Consider the following 23,280-nt stretch of genomic DNA (forward strand, 5'->3'; position numbering starts at 1 on the left):
ATGTTGCTCAGGGGTGTGAAAATCCACATTTTCATACCCCTGAGCGACATAGTTATACCAACTTAACCCACCATGTAGATAGCACTATGTTGGTTCGGAGGTGGATTAACTACACCACCAACCAGTGAGCTCTCTCCTGTCAGCTTAGAGCAGTGGTTTTCAAAGCGTGACCCAGTATTGGGTTGCAGAATGTAAGGCACTGGGTCACAGCGGTTCTGGTTAGCACCGCTGACTGGGCAGTTAAAAGTCCTGTCGGCAGTACTGCCCGGCTAAGGCAGGCTAGTCCCTACCTGTTCTGACACCGTGCCGCACCCCGGAAGCGGCCGGCAGTAGGTCCGAATCCTAAGCAGGGGGGCCACAGAGCTCTGCACACTGTCCCCACCCTGAGCTCTGGCTCTGGCACTCCCATTGGCCAGTTCCCACCCAATGGGAGCTGGGGTGTGTGTGTGTGCCTGCAAGCGAGAGCCTCTTGGGTGCCTCTGCCTAGCAGCCGGACCTGCTGCTGGCTGCTTCCAGGGTGCCGTGTCATCTGCGGTGCCAGGACAGGCAGGAAGCCTGCCTTAGCATCCCTGCTGCCCGGGAGCCGCCCGAGGTAAGCCCGTGCCCCAATCCCCTACCCCAGCCTGGAGCTCCCCCAAACCCCTCATCTCCAGCCCCACCCCAGAGCCCTGACCTTCTCCCACACTCCTACCCCTATCCCTGAGCCCCCCTCATCCCTAGTCCCACCCCACAGCCTTCACCCCTGCACCCCAACCCTCTGCCCCTGAGCCCCTCCCACCCCTTATCCCCAGCTCTGTTGGGTCGCGGGCATCAACAATTTTCTTCAATTGGATTGCCAGAAAAAAAGTTTGAAAACCACTGTGTCTTCATTAAAGCGCTACAGTGGTGCAGCTGCACCAATGCAGCCTTTTAACTGTAGACTTGCCTTCAGTGTCACAGCTAAAGACAAGTTTCAGAGTAGCAGCCGTGTTAGTCTGTATTCACAAAAAGAAAAGGAGTACTTGTGGCACCTTAGAGTAGTCTCTAAGGTGCCACAAGTACTCCTTTTCTTTTACCTAAAGACAAGGTGGAGCAGATGAGTTAACACATGTTGCAAAGAGACTATTCAAAGTGAAGTTTGCAGTTAGCACCTCCGCAGTCATAGGACAGAGTTAGTGGGTTACAAATTGTTGTAATGAGGCATAAACCCAGTGTTTTTATTGTCTATGATTTTGAGTGTCTAGCTAAGTTATGAATTTAAGTTCCCAGGCTCTATTCAAGGGGTTTTGCAAGTTTCCTTTGATCGGAGAACTGAGAGGTCAGATATAGAGTGATTGTTGCAGGCAAAGAGTTTTCTGCAGTAAGCAGCAGCAGCCATGAGGGCTAAGAAGCAGGGAGTCACATGATGTCCCATCTAAACTGCACCAAAATAATAGGTTGTTAAGAAGCATCTATGCCCTAATAGCACCAATAGTGACCCAACAGACAAATCTTAAAATGTGTAAAAAGAGCTTTGCAAGATAACAGTCTGTTTGGCAAAACCACTTACCAGAAGTTTTGGTTGAAAAGATACCATTGATTGCTTTTGTATGTTCTTTAATTTGTAATACTTCAATTTGTTTACCTATAGTTATCACTGCCTCTTTAATTTGTTTTTGTCAAAATTTAATTCAACTAAGGCAGTGGGGTCTAATTGAAGAATTGTTTCATAATGGTCTAGGATTGGTGAAAAATATGGTTTTGTAGTACTTCAGTTTAAAATTATTGGTTAAGGTACAGCTTAGTAGGACCCAGGTTTTAACTATTTAAACTGGGGTCCAAAAGGAAGTTCTTTGGAACCTAACTCCAGGACACAGCCCAAGATCAGAGTTGCCAGACCTCAGCATCCTGCCAATCATACTGTGCTGAAGCCCAGGACGATCTAATCTTGACTGGCCACCAAGAAAAGTTTGTCTGCCTTACTGGGAGTTTTGAGCATTGTATGCTTGGCAAGTGTCTTGTGTTTTGGTAACTGTTAATAAATGGAAGTTAAGTATATTAATGTGTAAGGCTCTTTCACTGGTAAAAGGCCCCACAGAAGATTACACCCCAAGCCCTAGGAACTAGATAAAAGTAGGTGCACCTTTTGTCCTGAGCCCTAGGAACTGGGAAAGGTGGGGGTGTGGCTATGTCTACACTACGTACCTTATAATGGCACAGCAGTGCTGCTACAACCACACTGTTGTAAGGCACACAGTGTAGCCACACGTTGTCGCCAGGAGAAAGTTAAGTTCAGAAAGAGGAACTACACAAAAATGAGGAAGTTAAACAGAAATTAAAAAGTACAGCGCCAAAAGTGAAATCCCTGTAAGTTGCATGGAAGCTTTTTAAAGACACCATAATAGAGGCTCAACTTAAATGTATACCCCAAATTAAAAAACATAGAGAACCAAAAAAGTGCCTCCATAGCTAAACAACAAAATAAAACAAGCAGTGAGAGGCAAAAAAGGATCCTTTAAAAAGTGGAAGTTAAATCCTAGTGAGGAAAATAGAAAGGAGCATAAACTCTGGCAAAGGAAGAGTAAAAATATAATTAGGAAGGCCAAAAAACAACTTGAAGAACAGCTAGCCAAATATAAAAAAAAATGTACAACACAAGCAGAAAGCTTGCTAAACAACCAGTGGGGCCACTAGACGATCAAGATGCTAAAGAAGTACTCAAAGACAATAAGGCCATTGCAGAGAAACTACTGTAAATGAATTCTTTGCATCGGTTTTCATGGCTGAGGATATGAGGGAGATTCCCAAACCTGAGCCATTCTTTTTAGGTGACAAATCTGAGGAACTGTCCCAGATTGAGGTGTCATTAGAGGAGGTTTTGGAACAAATTGATAAACTAAACAGTAAAAAATCACCAGGACCAGATGGTATTCACCCAAGAGTTTTGAAGGAACTCGCATGTGAAATTGCAGGATACTAATTGTAGTCTGTAACCTATCATTTAAATCAGCTTCTGTACCAAATGACTGGAGGATAGCTAATGTGATGCCAATTTTTAAAAAAAGAAAAGGAGTACTTGTGGCACCTTAGAGACTAACAAATTGATTAGAGCATAAGCTTTCGTGAGCTACAGCTCACTTCATGCATCCGATGAAGTGAGCTGTAGCTCACGAAAGCTTATGCTCTAATCAATTTGTTAGTCTCTAAGGTTCCACAAGTACTCCTTTTCTTTTTGTGAATACAGCCTAACATGGCTGCTACTCTTACACCAATTTTTAAAAAGGGCTCTGGAGGCGATCCCAGCAATTACAGGCCAGTAAACCTAACTTTCATGCTGGGCAAACTGGTTGAAACTATAGTAAAGAACAAAATTGTCAGACACATAGTTGAACATAATTTGTTGGGGAAGAGTCAACGTGGTTTTTATAAAGGGAAATCATGCCTCACCAATCTGTTAGAATTCTTTGAGGGATCAACAAGCTCGTGGACACGGGGGATCCAGTGGATTTTCAGAAAGCCTTTGACAAGGCCTCTCACCAACAGCTCTTCAACAAAGTAAGCTGTCATGGGATAAGAGGGAAGGTCCTCTCATGGATTGGTAACTGGTTAAAAGATAGGAAACAAAGGGTAGGAATAAATAGTCAGTTTTCAGAATGGAGAGAGGTAAATAGTCCCCCAGGGGTCTGTACTGGGACCAGTCCTATTCAACATATTCATAAATGATCTGGAAAAAGGGGTAAACAGTGAGGTGGCAAAATTTGCAGACAATACAAAATTACTCACATAGTTAAGAGTAGCAGCTGAGTTAGTCTGTATTTGCAAAAAGAAAAGGAGTACTTGTGAGTCCTTTTCTTTTCAAGATATTTAAGTCCCAGGCAGACTGCGAAGAACTACAAAAGGATCTCTCAAAACTAGGTGCCTAGGCAACAAACTAGCAGATGAAATTTAATGCTGATAAATGCGAAGTAATGCACATTGGAAAACATAATCCCAACTATACATATAAATGATGGCGTCTAAATTAACTATTACCACGCAAGAGATCTTGGTGATATTGTGAATAGTTCTCTGAAAACATTCACTCAATGTGCAGCGACAGTCAAAAAAAAAACGAACAAAATGCTGGGAATCATTAGCAAAATGATAGATAAGACAGAAAAAGCTCATATTCCCTTTATATAAATCCATGGTAACAGTACATGCAGATGTGGTCACCCCATCTCTAAAAAAAGATTTATTGGATTTAAAAAAGGGCAACAAAAATGATTAGGGGTATGAAATGGCTTCCGTATGAGGAGAGAGGAATAAGACTGGGACTTTTCAGCTTGGAAAAGAGATGACTAAGTGAGGATATAATTGAGGCCTATAAAATAGTGACTGATGTGAAGAAAGTAAATAAGGAAGTGTTATTTATGCCTTCTCATAACACAAGAACTAGGGGTCACCAAATGAAATTAATTGGCAGCAGGTTTAAAACAAACAAAAGGAATTATTTCTTCACACAATGCACAGTCAAGCAGTGGAACTCTTTGCCCGGGAATGTTGTGAAGGTTAAGATTATCACGGGGTTCAAAAAAGAACTAGATGAATTCATGGAGGATAGGTCTATCAATGGTTATTAACCAGGATGGGCAGGATGGTGTCTCTAGCCTCTGTTTGCCAGAAGCTGAGAATGAGCGACAGAGAGTGGATCACTTGATGATAACCTGTTCTGTTCATTCCCTCTGGGGCATCTGGCATTGGTCACTGTCAGAAGACAGGACACTGGGCTAGATGGACTTTTGGTCTGACTCAGTATGGCCATTCTTAAGTTCTTTTCCCTACAATCCATTCCCATTGATTCCCCTCCCCATAACTCCCTCCTCTCTCCCCTTATTCTGCTACTGTTCTACCCCCTAATATTCCTCCCCATGGAGAAGCATACATGTCTCTAATTTTTCTTCTCCAAATACATTTCTCTCAAAATAAAACTGCCCCCAAGACTCACAAATGCTAGTATCTTTTAGCCACTTAATGCAAAACTCCTTTTGTCTTAGGTGGGGGCTTGTGAGACACTTGTCCTTAGTTCTGTTAATTGAAGGGCGAGTTCATAACCAACATTCTCGGTGAGCTCTGTGATTCATCTAATCCAGTGGTTCTCAAACTGTGGGCTGCTTGCAGCCCATATGACATCCTCAAGGCCATAAAGATATAATATATATAATGTGGATATGACCCACATAATGCTTGAGAGCTGCATATGTGGCCCATAATGGTAAATAGGCTGAAAACCACTGATCTAGTCATTTATACCTCTCAGTTTAACAGTATAAGGCAGCATAAGGGAACTGATTTTTGGTAGGGGCCTATAACTCGGAATACTTTGGGCAAACAGCCCCAAATTTTGGATCACTAATGCTGCCCCCCTGCCTGCATGAGGCACACCAAATTTAGAAGCAATCTGGTTAACCATTTGGATGTTAGAGCACTGACAAGAGTCAAGCTTTAAAGCATATAAAATAGGAATGGAAACCCTCTAGCTGCCTTTTTTTTTTTTTTTGAGTATGGTTCTAAGACAATATGCATTCTCAATGTAGGTCTCCGAAGGTTTAATGTTTACTATGCGTTACGTGAGGAAATGTGCCCAGAGTGAGCCCACTGTGACCCACACCACATCAATAGTTTGATCTCTAGCACCACACAAATAAAAATCGCCTAGAAACTGTTTGAAAATGGATTTTTTTTCAGGGTTTATATTGCTGCAACCCCCCTCACTCAAGTGACCCCCAAATCTGGGGCCTGAAGCCTAAATGCTGCACTCTCATGAGCAACTCAGATTTGCAAAGGAATCTGACTGAACGTTGATGTTAGAGGACTTTGAATGGGCAATCTTTAAACAAGTCAGGATGCAGCCTTAGCTCTAGTGGTGCAGTTGCACCACTGTCATATTTCACTCATCAGCAGAGCTGCCATAAACAGTTACAAGCTTTTCCTGAAACCCTTCACTAAAGAACTGGAGCTGGGCCTAGCTTGTTCCCAGAAACTCTGTGGGAATCTTCCTGATGTGGAGAATACTCACACACTGTCTACTGAGTCCTTAGCCAAGGACAGGGCTCAGAGGGATTGTGGAGCAGGTGTGAGGTGGGGAGACTCATGTTTTAGGCCTACAAACTTTGTCAAAAGGAAATTTACTTTATAAATTCAGGTTACTGAATTGCATCCTACAATATGTTCTACTCCTCAGAAGTGGCCAACACATAATGAGTAGCCTTACAGTATAAAGGAAGTGTGAAGAAGAGTGGGGCTGGGAGAAGAACAAAAAATTTTGGTAAGTAAACACATTTCAACTATTAAAGGGTCAAGAGAGGTCATAAACAAATGACTATATTCAGTCCTGATTTACAGTGCTTTCTACAACCCTGTGATAATCTGTGCAAGCAACAATTTTGTTTTTCTTCCTAGATTGTGTCTCTACCTGTGATGTCAGTCTACTGGTCTCATTTTAACAGTTTATTTCAGCCAACATGGGCTGCTTAGATTTTCAGCTCAGAGCTGAATTTCTCTGCCATCATCTTCTAGCCCTACAGGCTGTGTGCAATACAGGCCTGATCCAACCATCACTAATGTCAATGGCAAGACTCCAATTACTTCACTGAGAAGAGGAGCAAGTGTTAAGAGACAAATCACTAGTGATACAATTACATAAGAGAGTTTCTGGATGAAAAAAACAGATGCCCTGGAAAGTACATAAATTCTGAGGTGACTCTTAGTTCATTACAAGAACAAAGAAATGTATTGTGAGTAACACCAATATATTGAGGGTTGGGTTACTTTTGCCTTGCATAAACTGCAGTCTCCGAATTTGTCTCATCAAGGTTAATATAGAAACAAAATTATCTACAGCTAGCAACTAGCTGACACTAATCATAGAATATCAGAGTTGGAAGGGACCTCAGGAGGTCATCTAGTCCAACCCCTTGCTCAAAGCAGGATCAATCCCCCATTTTTGCTTCAGATCCCTAAATGGCCCCCTCAAGGATTGAACTCACAACCCTGGGTTCAGCAGGCCAATGCTCAAACCGCTGACCTATCCCTCCCTCCAATGAACCCTATAGGAAGAGATTATACTTTATAGGAAAAGTAGTGCTGATCATTGAATGGTGTAAGAGCAGAGATACTCCATTTGGAAATCTGAATGATTCTGTAGCTTCCAAGTTTCACCAGGCATTCATTTTTAATAGTTACCCAAACACATGGAACAGATCTACACAAAGGCTCTTGGAAAGCCCACCTTTACCATGGTGAACGGGATCGCCCATTTATTCTGAAATAAAGGATCCCTTCCTGCTAGGTGGTGGAGTATAAAGTTTGTTTCCCACAGTATTCAGCATCCCTGAGGAAGCCGTTGCCTATAAAAGTTTCATTTTTCAGTGTGAATATATTGCTTATTGTACAGAACCCCTGTGCAAAGCTTGTCATATTTTAAATGCCAAACCATGCCCTGCTGCTCCATGGCTGAGGAGCCCAGGCAACATCCTTAGTAGTCTCTGCACTCCATACCATGCTGGCCTGGCTCCCGACCACAAGCTGGTGTGGGGCTCCCTTCTGCAGGAGACAGCAGTTTTCAAGATTTTACTCATAGAAAAGATACGGACTTCAATTACAGAAATTGAAAGAATATTCACCTAAAGAGTTAGAGTGCAGCTTGTGTAGCAAGCAATTGTGGAAGAGGCAAGCCTCAAAACACATACTCATCCCGCTCATGGGCTGAAACACAAATGCATTTGAAGTTTTGAGCATCCATTATTAGAAGGGTTCACTGACAAAACAAAAACTGAAGGTTGAGTGGAAACAACAGAAGTGTATCAACTAATTATTTCAAAATTAAGGTCCTGATCCTGCAATCACACATTGGGCATACCTTTACACCCATGAGTAATGATTTCAAGTCGGTTGGAAAGTTAGGGATGTATTTAAGGTTTTGCAGGTTCTTTTCCTAAGAGGAGCAGGAAACTACCCTCTTCATTCTGACAATATGAGCTGGTCAGAATTTCAGGTACTGCTAAACAGTTTACTGCCATCAAATGAATAGAATTATTCAAAAGCTGATGCCTAATCAACCAAGCCTGCAAATATGTGTCAACCAGATATCTTTGTTTTGTAATACAAACATACAACTGGTATAAGCAGCAGCCAGACCTTAAACACTTCCGAAATCAGATGTGACCGGGGCTGAATAAGCAAAATATTCCTACATACTTTATACTGGTTAAAAAAACCAAACTTAGCATAAATAGTAAATCATACAGCAAACTGCACACAAGGCCTATGACAATTGGAGATTCGTCTGTGGCCACTAAATGCCAGAGATTATTTGCAAAATGCATATTCACCTTTTCATACTAACATTACGGATGTGACAATGCACTTACCGTAGTCTTACATCTGGCTAAAATTAATTAAGCAATTTTGTTTTGCACTAATTTAAAATAATCTGCAGGTTTTAAGTGAAGTGAGCGGGGAAAAATAATGACAAACTCTCAAAGTCAAACTGAGTTTAATTAGAGAGCCTTCCCAGCTCCAATCAAGCTTCAGAAGCTCATCCTTGGGACCCAATTGGTTCCTCAATAATAATAATTTTTCCGCTCCCTCCACAGATTAACCAGTATAAAGAGCCCAAGGAAGTGTTGCATGCTAAAGGGAAAAGACTGGATTTCACAGACACCAAGCTTAGCTGCTAACTAACATCTTTCAATGTGGCTGGTGGATGTAAAACCAACCAACCACCCTTTCTGTATCCGTGTACACAGACACACAGAGAAGAATACCTAGCACCCAACCTTATTGACCAGCGTGGGCAAAGACTCAGCACGTCAAGCCTAGCACATCCAGTCTGGTGGTGTCTCGGCCCAGGGACGGTAGGAACAGTCAGAGAGAAGATCTAGGACAAGAAATTCGTGCAAAGTGATGTTAACATGAATATTGAAATGTGAGTACAATCACTGAACTTAATGGGATTCCTGGATTCAGCTCAATAGTCAGTTATTGACAGCTGAGCTGGCTATTGGTGACAAGACACCTAGGTTTCTATTAAAAGAGAAGTTTTGGCAATTGTCTTGACACAGCAAGTCCTGTCCTAAGTAAGAGGCACATTCTTCTCCCTCTTTCAGTGCCTGCCTTTCCCAGAACCAGACTTCATACGGAATGATGTAAGAGCATAGGCAGCACGGGTGCCTCAGTTACTGCAGTCCAAGTCTCTCCCAGTGTTGATCTGTAGGGGAGAGCCTCCCGCTCCAGCTGAAACCCCGACAAATACGGATTAATTGCAGGATGTCCAGCACTGACAGGCCCTTGGGAGAAGGGGACCTGCGGCAGCTGCTGAAGCTGTACCGCACGGAGATCTCCATGGCAGTGGATGACGTTTTCCCGTTGCTTCATGGACTTGCTGACCATGACGTTGTCACAGAAGAGCTGTTCAAGGTGAGAACACTGGCACACCATAAGTGACCTGTTCTAGTAAGAATTATAACCCTAGAAGCCGTTGGAATGTGCATACCTGTAAATCTGGAATAAGGGGTCTCAGAGGTGTGGGGAGTTTGTCAGTGTCTTTTGGGTGTCGAGGAAAGTGTCATATTTTAAGCTCAGCATGGGTGCCGCATAGCTGGGGAGGAGGGGGAGGGGAGGCATGGGAACACGAGGGATGCCCTTAATAACTGCACATTTGATTGTGCACTGCTCTGTATGTGCACATGCATGTATACATGTGCATGCATATAGACCAAGATTTTTCAAGTAACTAGTGATTATGGGTGCCCAATGACAATCACCTCAAAGGGGCAGGAGTTTCAGAAAGTGATGAGTACCCACTACCTGAAAGTCAGGTGTCAAGCTGAGCACCCCAAACCACTGTGCACTTCTGAAAAGCTTGACTGGAGCTCCATATTTATACTTTTGAAAAGGAATTGGAAAACTGGAAATAGTCCATTGAGGAACCAGGTGTAGTTCCTTGGTCTGTATCTGACGCTCCGATTCCCTACCCTACTGCAGCTAGCTGGGAGTCTCATCAGCAAGGATGATTGTACTGGCACAAGCTAGTGCAGATAGTATGGAACCCAATAGAGATATTTGAAATATAGTTGTAGTAAAATTTCCTTGTGAGTTTATAGCTAATGCTCAAAGTTAAAATAGGGAAGGAGAAACAACTTCAGGATACATGCTGCAGAGCAGACATCTTCCTTTTTTTAGCTGCCCTCCCCAAAGGGTGGAAACTGCTGTGTCTTACCTGGGGGCAGTGTTTTTCGGAATTTTCTCTTGCATCAGTAGAAGCCTCAAATCTTGCAGGTGGCTGCTGGTCTCCATTTGCGTCATTAGGTGGGCCTTTTAAATACTGCAATTTTTATTCTTGCACAGCACCCCCTTCTGTCTGGAGTATAATACTGCAAGGAAGTCGGCATGGCAGCTCCCCCCAAGCAGCACAACTTTAGTGTGTTTGTTGTATTCTGATTTGTTTGATATTGGATGTTTTCTTGGTGGGGGGGGCCTTATGTGCTCTTGGTTGGAACAGATAAGGTGAAAAGTGTTTTCATGGTGGGAACACATACACACTGATAAAAGGGGGAACAGCATGAGGAGGAAGTGGGACCTGATTGAATGAAACCAAAAGAAGTGGAGCCAAGTAATTATAAAGTTGACCTCCAGTACTAGAGACTCAGTCTCGGTTATTAGAATTTAGTGCTGGTCAGATTGCAGGTCAGATGCAGTTTTGCTCTTAACAGCAATTTTAAGGAAGCGTTGGCTATTTTATATGAAGGTCGCTAATGGAAGTTTGTAAATCAACTTAATGTACTTTTTAAGGGATCTTCGATTAAAGCCTTTTGTTTTTATATTTACAATGGATTCCTGGCTTCTTTCTCTCCTTCATCTGCTGTTTTCATGACTCGCCACCCCCACCTCTTATGCTACAATCTTAATGTGACTGTGTCGTCAGCTCTAGGCAATACAATTTCAAATCTCATTCTATTTGTCAAACCATGGTTTCAGACTCACTCAGCCAGTTCCATCGTAGGGTCTCAACCCCCCGCCCCATAACACAACACAACCTTCCCCAGGTTGTCGTTGAATGTGATCTTTTTGTTTTCCTTTAGTGGCTGAAAAAATCATCCATTTATGCACAGCCAGGTATCACCAGGGGAGGGGTTGCTAGGTGCTGTAATCTTGGCTCCCTCTTTGCCTGCATTACACAGCATGGGTAAAGCAGAGCTGGGGTGGAGGGGGAGAGGAGGCATGAGAACACGAGGGATGCCCTTAAGACCTGCACATTTGATTACACTGATCTTTTTTTCTTGAAGGAAACACTGAGTTTGAAGGAGCAGGAGGGTTCTCACAAGGCCTTCCATGCCATGCTGACCTGGCTACTGAGCCAGGATTCATCCACCATACAGGATTTCTGGAGGGTCCTCTTCAAGGATTACAATCTGGAGAGATACTCCAAGCTCCAGCATATTCAGAGCAGCTTTCCCAAAGGTAGGAGGGTGTTCATGAGGACTGTGAAGAGAATGACTGCTTACCTAGCAGGTATCTACTCCATGCGATTTCCTCAGAGAATAACTCCTGCTCCTCTTTAGGAACCAAGAGCTTAGCTTCTCATATTCCAATTCCAGTCCCAGGAGAGGTGCAAAATTGCAGCCATCAGCCCAGGAATGAAGTGGGAGGTGAGGGGAGAAGCAAACAGTGGTTGTCCCAGTAACAATCAGCACGAAGGCGTGCAGACGAGCTCACTGGGGCCCTAAAGAAATCTAGAGCCCCAGCAAAGCGGTTGGTAATTTGGCGTGTCCCCGCCCCTGATCCCAATCTCTCTTCTTTCATTCTTTCCAGATATGGATCTCAGCAGACAGCGTCGGGGGAAGAAACCACCCCCCAGTCCCAAAACGTTGGTGCAGCAGAAACAGCAGCCAAAGAGGAAAGCACCAGAGGAAAGCGACTCTTCCCAGTCAGCTCAGCCCTTGCTGAAATGCAACTCTAACCCTGGTACAGAACTTCTTTCACTGCCTGGCCTATGCTGCATTATGAGCCATGTTGGTGCACAGCCTCCCAAACCCATCAAGCAGATTGCTCACTAGGCCCTTCTTACGCTTGCAATTCCCCCAGAGGCTTGAGGCAATGAAGAGCACCTCTTCTGTTTTGGACTTTGAAGCAGCTCTTCCCACTTGCATCCAACAGCTCCTATCCTGGCTTCTTGTAGGCCTCAGGTAGCTCCCCATCCCCTCCACAGCTATCTAAATGGAATGGGGAACAGATGTCTGCATTCTACTGCCCAGCCAAGCAACGGATCAGATCAAAGTCCCAGCGAGGGGCTTGTGATCAGGCAGAAATTTGGCTGGGCTTTGCAGGGAGATGCCGTTGGGGGGGGGGGAGTTGGGGACAGGAGGAGTTGGGAAGGATGACATTCAGAATGTAGAAATGAAGAAGGAAATGGAAAGAATGGAGGAAAAACAGGGTGACAGGAAGAAGGAATGGAAGGAGAGGAAGAAGGGAGGAGAAAAGAATGAAGATTGAGAATTTTAAGAAGGGAGGTAGAGGAGACAAAAAGAGAGCTGGGAGGAGAGGAAAAGAGAGATGAAAGGAGAGAAATGTGGTAGACGGAAGAATAAGAAAAAGAATAAAGAGTTGTAGAAAATGTAGGAAACTCACAATGGATATTTTTCTAAAAGCTCAGCACTAGGATTTATTTGGGGGCAGGTCTCTGGCCTGTGCTATGCAGGGGGGTCAGATTGCATGATCACCATGGTCACTTCTGGCCTTGGAATCTACGAATCTCTTTAGAGGTAATATAAATCCATAATATACATTTCAGGAATATGCAATAACTTGTTTATGGTCTTTGGACTTCAGCTGAATTTCGAAAGCTGCCTATAGTGCCAAGAGTTGTGCACCATGGCTGAATGTGCAAGAAGGAATGTAACTACTTTCAATAAGGAGTTCTTACTGCTGATATAGTTTCTCTTACAACCCAGCAAGTGCAATCTAAGCACATAAATATTTGGCGGCTCACATTGGAGCATTCACCATCCCTGCCTACTGTTCCGATTTCTTGTAAGGTTTCCATTGTCTCACCAGGTGACGAATTAAGGGCTCTTTCTAATAATATCCAATATGTATCCTTGTCTCTAAACCATATTATATCCCCACAGGGACTCTGCCAAAGGCAAAAGCTGTAAAGAAAACAGAAGGTGTGGAGATCCAGCGTTTCCCTCTGGGAAATGGTGAGTGATGTTTGGAAAAATCTTTGCTGTTAGCCCCAGCCAGCAATGAACAAGCTAAAACCGTTCCTGACTGGGTGTCACTGTATCTCATTCAGAATGGGCAGAGAATCCATCACGCCGCAGAGCAATGGCCCCTGTGAGTGCTAGTACCTTGGCGTCTTCCATACAAAACATTAGGTTAAGTAAAATGTCTCAGAGAAGCAGCCACTCCCAGAACTGACAAGTGCAGCACCACACACGCATCTCAAACGGTTAGGTGGCAGCATGCTGGTATAAGGAGATGGGGAGGATTAGCGGTTGAATGGAGGATTCTTAGTGTTTGTGAAAGTAAAGGACTAGTAGCAATCGATTAAAAAGACCAGCAAACCCATCAACTTCCCTAGACAGCTCTGTCAAAACCCTGAGCACATCTTGGTTCAAAGCAGGGCTTGGCCGGTGAGAAGAGACCTGTAATGTGTGCTAGTTTTGTGACATGACCAATGATTTACTTGGACTAGACAGCACACCAATCTCCTTTCATATGAAATCAAATCCCAATTTAAACCCACCTCCCCAGATGCTGAGCTCAGCAGTTGGGGAACAGAGGGCTGCATTCTACTGCCCAGCCAGGCATGGGAGCAGCTCAAATGGTCAGCCAGGGGCTTGTGATCTAGCAGTGAGGTGAAATCATCAGGGTTGGGGGAATACCCTGAATGGGACTCATCAGGTTCTATTTAATGTCTTACCAGTTTTTAACATACTTCAAAGCATAGCCCTACCCTGTTCCTTGGAAGAATATATGCACAAAGGCTTTGTGTTTCATTGATGATGACTGTTTTTAAAACTGTAGGCATTCAGAGTATGGCTGCCTCAGTCCAGAGGGCTGTCACTGTGTCATCCAGTGAACTACCAGTGAGCTGCGGGGCTATAGAAGGAATTCTCATCAAAAAGGTGTTTGAGTCAGGTAGATATGCCAATATTTTGGTGCCAGAAATCATGAATTTGGGGCTGGTCATCACTATAATGAGATACACAGCTATGGAGTTAAAGAACTGTGCTCATGACAAAAATGTGGGCCAAGTGTATTCCAGGATTTCCCCTTTCCTGAGGACAGCTTGATTCCAGTGAACAGATTTAGTTCAGGATAATCAGAGTGACAGGACTCTCCTTCGTGAAGCTTGAAGCCATCCAGGCAATTATAGGTAGGACAAGTTTTCAGTGGAGGCTTGCAGAGGGGCTAGTAGAGTGGATGGTGGGGCCGGTGCGTGGGAAAGGTTAGCAGATCACAGCAGCCAGAGGGCGCTGGAAGTACCATACATTGCTGGAAAGTGTGGCTGACTGTGAGAAGAAGAACAGAGATGGATAGGGTGAGCATATGGGGAGGAGCTGCGATATTGGGGGATGGGGAAACCCCCAAGGGAGTCCCGGATCAGATGAAAAGTATAACTGTACGGTAACTCTGGAACGGAAGACCCCCCCATCCTCCTAGTATAGATGGTCTTTAATTTTTTAAAACTTACTGGCAGACTATAAACAAACACAGTCTTCTGGCTACCCGCTGCCTGTATAACGAGGCTGGAGCTGTAATTTGTAGTTGTTGTGAGGTGGGTAGCATCCTGCCATGGTGCACAAGAGTTATTTTTGCAGAAATATGAAGTAGCAAGTGGCAGCATGACCCAGCACTCCACCTTGGTGGGCCAGCTGGACAGGTGGTGTTTTATCCCTTGATTCTCACTAGCAGGCTCATACGGGCTCTCTGCCCTACCCTAGGCCTTGAAAATTAGCAACCAGTGTGGATGATTCTTGACAAAGCTCATGTACATCAGATCCTTCATTTAATTGCCAAGCCTTGAGCTCAGGATTAAGTTCCCTGGTAAGAGTCCATCCCATCACTAGCAGCTTAACTGGGACCTGAATTCCTGCCTGCCACATTTTGTGGGGCCCACGGTGTCATCATCTGCTTCAGGAGAAGTGCTGACTCCTGAATTGGGCCCTTGGGAATGAAACATAGAATATGGTTTTCAAACATTTCTAAAATGTAACGCTTTTACACATGCTCTGTTTGAATTCTGGCATCATTACCACGTTATCAATGAAACCTTCCCCTGAACCCGAGCATTGTTCGAGCAGCATGTGTGTGTGTGCTCCTAGCACACAATTTACATAACGCAGAGTGTCCTCTCTTCCAGGGGGCTCCAAGAAATGTGTCAAAGTTGGTGGCGAGCTTTATGCACCGAGTAAGTTTGAGGAACCTGGGGGAAAGAACAAAAACCGAAGCCTGAAGTCCGGTGTGCAAGCCAAGGGATTTCAAGTGCCCCAATACGTATGCTTTCAGCAAACACGACTTGTTTTTACCTCTTTGTCCTGTTTGAGTCTCCTTTGCAGTAAGAGGTTTCACACTCAGTACCTATACAGCTCAGCTAAGCTCTGTCCTTTTTCTTCATAAACTATCGAGCAAGTTTGTGCTTGACTGGGCCCTGCACAGGTCGGGCAGACTTCGAGCTGTATGTAAAAGATGTGAGGGGGGGGTTTCTAACCTTTCCGTACTCGCTCAACCAGCTCGGCCTAAAGCGCTCTCAGAGCAATTCTTTCCTCAGCATCACAGCATCTCCAGCCGGCACAAGCCAGACTCCACTGCAGGTTGCTCTAGAGTCTAGATCTAGCATCGTTCTTAGACAGGACATGCATCTATGGGATGTGCGTCTATACACCCACTCTGATCACAGTAGCATTTTCTGCGTCACCCCCTGTCCATCTCACTCTGCAGAATGGAGAGTTGAAAATAAACTCACAGAGCATCCTCCATGTCACCCCTCTTCACAGCGTGGATCAAACCGTTCACCAGGTAAAAACTCTATTGAGGACCTGAGCTGCTCTTCCCCTCTGCCAGGAACAGGCAAAGCGTTTCTGTCCAGTGTCATTCCCCCTTCTTCCAGGGAGAATTTTCCAAATGTAGTGCAGGGTCCACACCCCGTTTTTATTGATTCTCTTGTGGTGGATAGCATTGTGCCTTTTTGCGGCAACACCTTGTCTCAAAGAGAGTGAGATTCTCCTGTTGAGCCTCCGGATACTACATAGACTTAGTACATGACTGCTGGAAGTGTCCGGATTCCTCATTCTGGTAGTCTTGCTACCAGAGGGGGGGACACAAAGGCTTAGTTAGGACAAATATTTACTCTGGAAAAGCCCCGTGCCCCTGGCAAACTGGAATTCCCCAGAAGAGTCCAAAGTGAAATAGCAACCATTTCCATCCACAGCCCAGCCCAAGAGCTCCCTGCTTAAATGACGGTTTGTTTGTGGGTACTAGACCTGCATGTTGAAAGTTTGCAATGGGGAAAGGTTTTCAGAGGTTCAGAGCTTCCCTGCAGGCTGTCAGATATATTGTATATAACCCATGGAGACAACTGTGTGTTAAATTTGTGGGAATTTGGAATTAAATATGAAGCACTCACTACTTAAATTCCTTGACAGACCCCGCAGCAAGGAAGGACCTATCTCTCCGAAATACCATACATTGTACCTGGCCACAGAACTCAAGCAGCCTTGTGCTATAATGCTACAGCTGACAGCCAGCTGAAACACATACTGTCCCCTAAGCGTTCACCTTCCTTGGCTCCTCAGCTCTGTACTCTGTTTTGTCATCCTGTAGGGAGAAAAGGGAGGTATTTTTCTGAAGTCCATGATAGTAATGTTTTGCTCCAGCTATTAGTTTTGTGACATCTGATAGCAAGGCTTCACCAATTGGTCACCTGTGGTAGAACATGACCGTTTATAACAGACTAAGTCCACTTTATCTTCTAGTAGGTGAATTGCAATGAGCTAGTGAACAGATCACCATAGTTGTAGTGAGGGAGTTGGCTTTGAAGCTCTGGTGCTTTTGCTTTCTGTTACATCGTGCTCTATTTGCCTCCCTGGGTCAGAAGAACGATGATGAATGTGCAGTGTGCAGGGATGGTGGGGAGCTGATCTGCTGTGACGGCTGCCCCAAAGCTTTCCACCTGGCTTGTCTCGTGCCCCCACTGACAGAAATTCCAAGGTAAAAACAACCATTCTCAGGCAGACTCCCCACAGCGAGTATTTACTGCTCTATCAAGCCATCAAGTCCATCTGGTCTGGGGGTGGAGGGAAGATGCAAGATTTTCAAAGAGCTAAAAAAATGCTGAAATGATTTTGCATTATTTTGCCTGATTTTTTTTAACAAGATTTAAAATAAAACCAAAAGTTATTGTCGAAAATATAGGAAGTCTTTCGTCTTCCTACAGAGGCAGGAATCTTGAGTACACACGGGGCCTAAACGCTGGGCCAGGTACTTAGCTTAGTAAATAAGCCTAACTTCAGTGTAATTCATTGATGATCACAGAACTGGCCACTAGCCAGCACCGTTGCATTACACAAGTGTGAGCAATGAGTTGAGTCTCCAGAAAAACATCCCGTGTATCTATAAAAAAGCAGTTGTGGTAAATGCATTTTGGTAAATGCAGTTTGGATTGGTTTCTCATTTCTCTTGTTCCCCTTGTACATTTACATACCTATTTCTTTATCGTCTGACTTTGGGCAGCGGGACATGGAGGTGTAGCTCTTGCTCAGCGGGGAAAGTGAAGCAGAACCAGCGCATAGAAGAACCACCATCCGATACACAGGTATAGCTAGGAGCCGTGCGTCACCAAAAAGCCACATCCCACCACTTCCCTATCGTTATCTCAACGACGCTCTTCTCCTGTGCCCTAGATAGAAATTGGGCAAAATGAGAGAATTATTTTCCAGGTGCTGTTGGAATTAACCTGCCTTGTATGTAATATGACCTATGACACCCCCCCCCACACACACACGGCCTCCTTCCTCTGCTGCTTGTATCTACACAAGAAACGATGAGCAAGATGCTCGGAGATTTTCCCTAGTCTTTTGGGACGATTCGCTTTCCCTCAGAAGGAGCAAATTCTTTGAGGGTGTCAATAACACATAGAATAGGGTGATCCAGTCAACACAGTGTACTTGGGATTTTTCAGAAATGTTTTTGCAAGGTCTCTCCCCAAGACCTCTTAAGGAAACTAAGTGATCATGCGTTTAAAAAGAGAATGTCCTCTTTTCAGTCAGTAACTGATTAAAAGATACGAAGCATGTACGAATTATGACTTATGAGTTTTCACAAATGGAGAGAGGTAACCACCTGGGTCGCCTATGATCTGTCCTGGCATCTGTGCTGTTCAACATATTCATTAATGAGCTGGAAAAAATGTTGAGCAGTGAGCCTGCAAAATTTGCAGGTAGTTTAAAATTATTTAAAATAGTTAAATCCAAAGCTGCCTTCAAAAACTTACAGCTATATCTCACAAAACTAGTGACTGGGCAACAAAATAGCAGCATTGATAAATGCAAACAAATGCACATTGGAAAAAAAATCCCAACTGTACATAAAATAATAGGCTCTAAATTAGCTGTTATTATTCAAGAAAGATCTTAGACTCATTGTTCTAGGTCTCCAAAAAGTTCAGCTCAATGCACAGCAATAGTCAAAAGGGTCAAATAGTCAAAATATTAGGAAATACCAGGAAAGGATAGAAAATAAGAGAGAAAATACCATAATGTCACTATACAAGTGCATGTTATGCCACATTAAATAATGTATCCAGTTCTGGTTACCTCATATCAGAAACGTTATAGTGTAACTGAAAAAGGTTCAGAGTCGGGCACAAAGATTATCAAGGGAATGGAAATGTTTCCATACAAGGTGTGACTAAAGATTATGACTGTTCAGCTTAGAAAAGAGATGATTAAGTTCGGATGATAGAGGTCGAAATAATCATGAATGCTGTGGAAAAAATTAATAGAAAAGTGCTCTTTACCTTTTTCCATAATATAAAAACCAGAGATCATCCGAGGACATTAAGAAGCTGAATACAAATAAGAGGAAGTACATTTTCATATAAAGAACAATTTTCCTGTGACCCTCATTATCAGGGGATTTTGCGAAGGCTAAAGCCTAACTGGGGTAAAAAATTGTTTTGATAACTTCATGGAGGATAAATTACCAATGGCTATTAACCAAGATGGTCAGGGATACAACCTCATACTTGGGAGAAGCCTAAACCTTTGAGTACCAGAAGACAGGAGGTGAAGATGGGGTAGATCACTCCAAATATCCTCTTTTGTGCACCCCGAAGCTCTACGACGGGCCCCTTTCAGAGACAGCATAATGGGCTTGAGGCGACCTTTGGGCTAATTCAGTATGGCCCCTGCACGGGCTTGAGGTGCCTCCTCTGGACGGACTAAAGACTCTTCCCTTTGTGTCTAGAATCATCTGGATGGCCTATGGGCAGCTGGAGACAGAAAGAATTCAAAGAATCTACACCAGGGTCCAATGCCGCATTCACCTGCAAAGAACCTCTGTCCCCTGCGCGTTCCCACTCACCAATGCCACCCTCAACCCACCAGCTACTGTCTCAACTCTGTGCACACAAGAGTTTTAAAGGCCCTGTAGACACAGCTAGTTTGTCGTTTCCATGTGATTTTTCAATCACCTTACTCTTACAGGGCCTTTAAAACTCTTGTGTGCACAGAGTTCAGTTTCGAAGAGTATGTTAAGCAAATTTAGATTCAGAGACTATGTTAAGCATATCTGAACTGGTTATAAGGCATATACAATTTATCACTTGCACTACAGATGTACGCCAAATGGCGTTTCCACCACAGTACTTAGAGCAGCAGGTGTGGGGTTAGGATGTATCCTGTAAAGCAGAGCACGCACCATGCCTGCTGCGGGGTCGGAGCGAGAGGACAAGGGGACAGCGGCAGAAGAGGCCTTGTAGTTGCCTCTGGGAAGGTAATATCTAGCTGATTCCCTAATTTACAGAATGATTTATTGACACCCATACAGCACAATTCTCATAACTTCATATGCATTATATAAATCTGTAGCTAGAGAAATCTTTTTCAGAAGATAATACCTTGATACCTGACAAGGCATGCTTTATATGTAAGATCACAATTACATAAAAATGAATATGTGGTTTACAGGCTGCCTGCCAAGGTTTAGAATCTCACAGGGCTGGCTGAGAATAAAATCCAAATTGTCCGCCTTTCCTTTCCACAGAAACGGACAATTGGTGAGAAATGTGGCGTGTGCAGGGGAGGAGGAGAGATGACCTACTGTGTCCACTGCTTCAAGGCCTTCCACTCCCACTGCCAATTCCCTACGCAAGCAGAGCAGCTCAGGTGAGGCTCACGAATGCAAACGCATTCCCATCTCCACCCGGCGGTACCTGATTTAATGCAGATACAGGTAGTTTGTCTATTTTTAAAAAGGGATGTTATGTTTGCTGGACAATGCTGTTCTCCACTTTCTTAAGCTCAAAAGTACATTTGATTCTCTCACATCTCTGGTAGCTCCCTAGTACTCTGGTACTTTGCACACATGTTCTATGTTCCTATTCCCATTCACAATCACAATGTTCCGCTATTCGGTTTGCCCAGTATTTAGAAGCTTAAGGCAACTGGCTTTATCTCAAAGATGTCACTGAAATTCTCTATATTGTCTTAAATCCTTCATAGTTTTCTCCCGCACTTATCTTTTCCTATCCGCAATAGCAATACATACAAAGACTGTCCTTGATTTTTCTATTCTGCAGTGTGTTGCTTTGTCTAGGAGCCATAATATTTATCTTCTGTTTCAGTGAAATCTTGCTATGCAAGTCCTGTTCAAGCAGCTATGGAACCAGTGTCCTGGAGGGAACAGAGATCTCGAATAGCCCTGCACTAAGAGCAGTGAAGGTCAGTACAAACAGAACCTTTTTTGCAGTGCATGCAAAAGTCCTAGAGGTCTTTTTTGACCTATTTACAAAATGCGTTTCAGTGGGAGCAACGTATTCCAGCAGATGCTTTGCCTTTCTGTATCATCTTCCATTAAAACTTCTTAAAACACTTTACAAACACAGATATACTTATAATACCCATGTGAGGGAGGACAGCTCTAGCTTCTTTTACAGATGATTAAATGAAAGCCGAGACAATTTCTGCTCTACCTGGGTATGTGGAGGAACAGAATCCAGATCACATGACTTACAGCCATGTGCTTTAACCCGAAGCTTAGCCTCCATAGCTGAGCCATGTCTTCTGATCAGCACCGTACACATGCCTATTATAAGAATAAGACGATTCAACGTTTCAGTGAAGTTAGTACACAGTACCAAGTGAATCACCTGTACAGCCAGGTATAAAACGGAGGTCAAACTTTTAAAAGTACTTTTCAGAATGTTACCAGAGAAGCACATATTCCAGTAGATCACTTCATAGATACTGCCACACTTCAATGCTTGCAGAGTAGACATAGCCTTGCCAATATTCACTCCAAGAACCTCAGTCATTCAGAACGAGAAGAGACCACTATGCTAAGCCAAGAAATGAAGACACATTTACTGACTCTCCAACCTGCATAAAATAATCTTCAGAAGTTTGAGAGCCACAAGCCACAAAGCCTGGTCCTGATCCCTCCAAAAAGGCTAAAGCCCTTAGCTCTCCCTCTGTGCAGAACAGAAACCCTTAGTCTCACTACCCCGCTCCAGGACAGAAGCCCAGAGCTCCCCATCCATTCCCCGTCGTCCCCCACCCCTGCTCAGGTAGTAGGCAGAAAATGAAGGCAGGAGCTATGCAAGCCACACTTCATTTGTAAAAAAGCTAAAGCCAAAGATTGGCCATTCCTGCCACTGACTAGAGACTTTGACCCACTGTTTGTAACATTTCACCTTCATGTTGAAAAGTTGAGCATTTTGGCCGTGTTCTGTTTTCCAGACAGTGGAAGAGACTGCTGGGAATGATACGATCCTGAATAAAGAGGAGTTGGACTCTCTGCTGGGTGAGGTAAAAACAATTTCACCTTCTGAACTCTCCGATTTTATTTTATGGAAGAAAATAGTCTACAATCTGAACAGAGCAGTTCCTACAGGTCTTGGAATTCACAAGTACTCTGCTCATCCCTGCAAAGCTCCCCACCCACTAGATTCCCAAAAGCAACAGGATCCAAGTACAAAAACACTGAAACATCTTCAACAGTTCTGGGGTGGGTGCACTGAATGGGCAATTCTGTGTCTGGGTATTCCCTGTAAGCATTGCTGCGCTATAAGAAACCCCTGCTGTCAAAACGTATATGATACGGCTCCTGGAGAGCTAGGGTACACGCAGAGGCAAGGTCAGAATCTGAACAGGTCCATATAGAAGGTTGGTAAATCCTAAAGCAAGTTTATTTTTGTATTCTTTGAAATTGGGGCTTATTAAATTAGGGGACAAAGAGCAAAGGCAGACGCTCGCAAGTGCCTCATCTAGCCAGATGACTCAGTTCTCCTAATTTTCCTGTCTCACGTGGAGAAAACTTGTTTCCCCTCAAGAAGCCCTTCCTTTGCTTTCCTGAGCCACTCTAAATATGCCCTACCCCTTTGTTTCCTCCGTTTTGTCTTCCAGAGCTCATTTGATGGGATTCTGCAATGGGCATTCCAGAACATGTCTCGTCCACTCCCAGAGACTCACGGATTTTTCTCCTAGATCTTGTTGTAATAATGGATTTCACATACCAATTTGCTGCCCTCCACACTTTGAACTTGACACTAATCATCTGTAATCAGCGCGTGCTGACATCTTGGGATATACCGTATTTTCCGATGTTGAATCTCTGTTAGTTTATTTCTACTTCTACCTGTTTATTACAGTAAAAGTTTGGTGTTAAATTAGTATAGTGTGGGATTTAGGGTCTAAGGCTCTGAAACTTCACTGCAAACGATTATATACCATCCCTTGTATTTTTGTTTCCTCTGAACCTTTCTTTCCCTGTTGCAGTCATAGTCTATCTGCTAATATGTTATTAGCGTTATCTAACAGGAAAACGGTTTAAGCTCTAGTATAGTATATAGATTTGTTCTCATTTGCCATTAAAAATAAATCTGTTCTCATTAATCTGAAATAAAAGCTATCTAGAGTGACTAACAACTTCATGTTTTTTAGCCCATTATTATTGGAAACACGACAATACGTAAGAGAAAGAGAAAGGGACTTTTATTTCAGTCTGTCTCCTTAGCAGGCTCTTCTCTTATTGCTTTGGACACCGCATTTGCACCGA

General features: G+C 43.7%; 1 protein-coding gene across 1 annotated transcript; it reads left to right on the top strand.

The window, feature by feature from the left end:
- Nucleotides 1-5,774: 5,774 nt before the first annotated feature.
- LOC119860911 (autoimmune regulator-like) lies at nucleotides 5,775-23,005 on the top strand. The gene is made up of 16 exons (XM_043491545.1): nucleotides 5,775-6,265; nucleotides 6,400-6,734; nucleotides 8,748-8,926; nucleotides 9,108-9,417; nucleotides 11,286-11,460; nucleotides 11,812-11,964; nucleotides 13,128-13,199; nucleotides 14,029-14,142; nucleotides 15,368-15,612; nucleotides 15,829-16,023; nucleotides 17,099-17,214; nucleotides 17,737-17,818; nucleotides 20,269-20,390; nucleotides 20,849-20,945; nucleotides 21,963-22,031; nucleotides 22,629-23,005. The coding sequence occupies exons 4-16, from the start codon at nucleotides 9,268-9,270 to the stop codon at nucleotides 22,707-22,709; spliced, it is 1,671 nt and encodes a 556-aa protein (XP_043347480.1). The 5' UTR covers nucleotides 5,775-6,265; nucleotides 6,400-6,734; nucleotides 8,748-8,926; nucleotides 9,108-9,267; the 3' UTR covers nucleotides 22,710-23,005.
- Nucleotides 23,006-23,280: the final 275 nt, after the last annotated feature.

The sequence above is a fragment of the Dermochelys coriacea genome, chromosome 9 (genome assembly GCF_009764565.3).
Source record: "Dermochelys coriacea isolate rDerCor1 chromosome 9, rDerCor1.pri.v4, whole genome shotgun sequence".
NCBI lineage: Eukaryota > Metazoa > Chordata > Testudines > Dermochelyidae > Dermochelys > Dermochelys coriacea.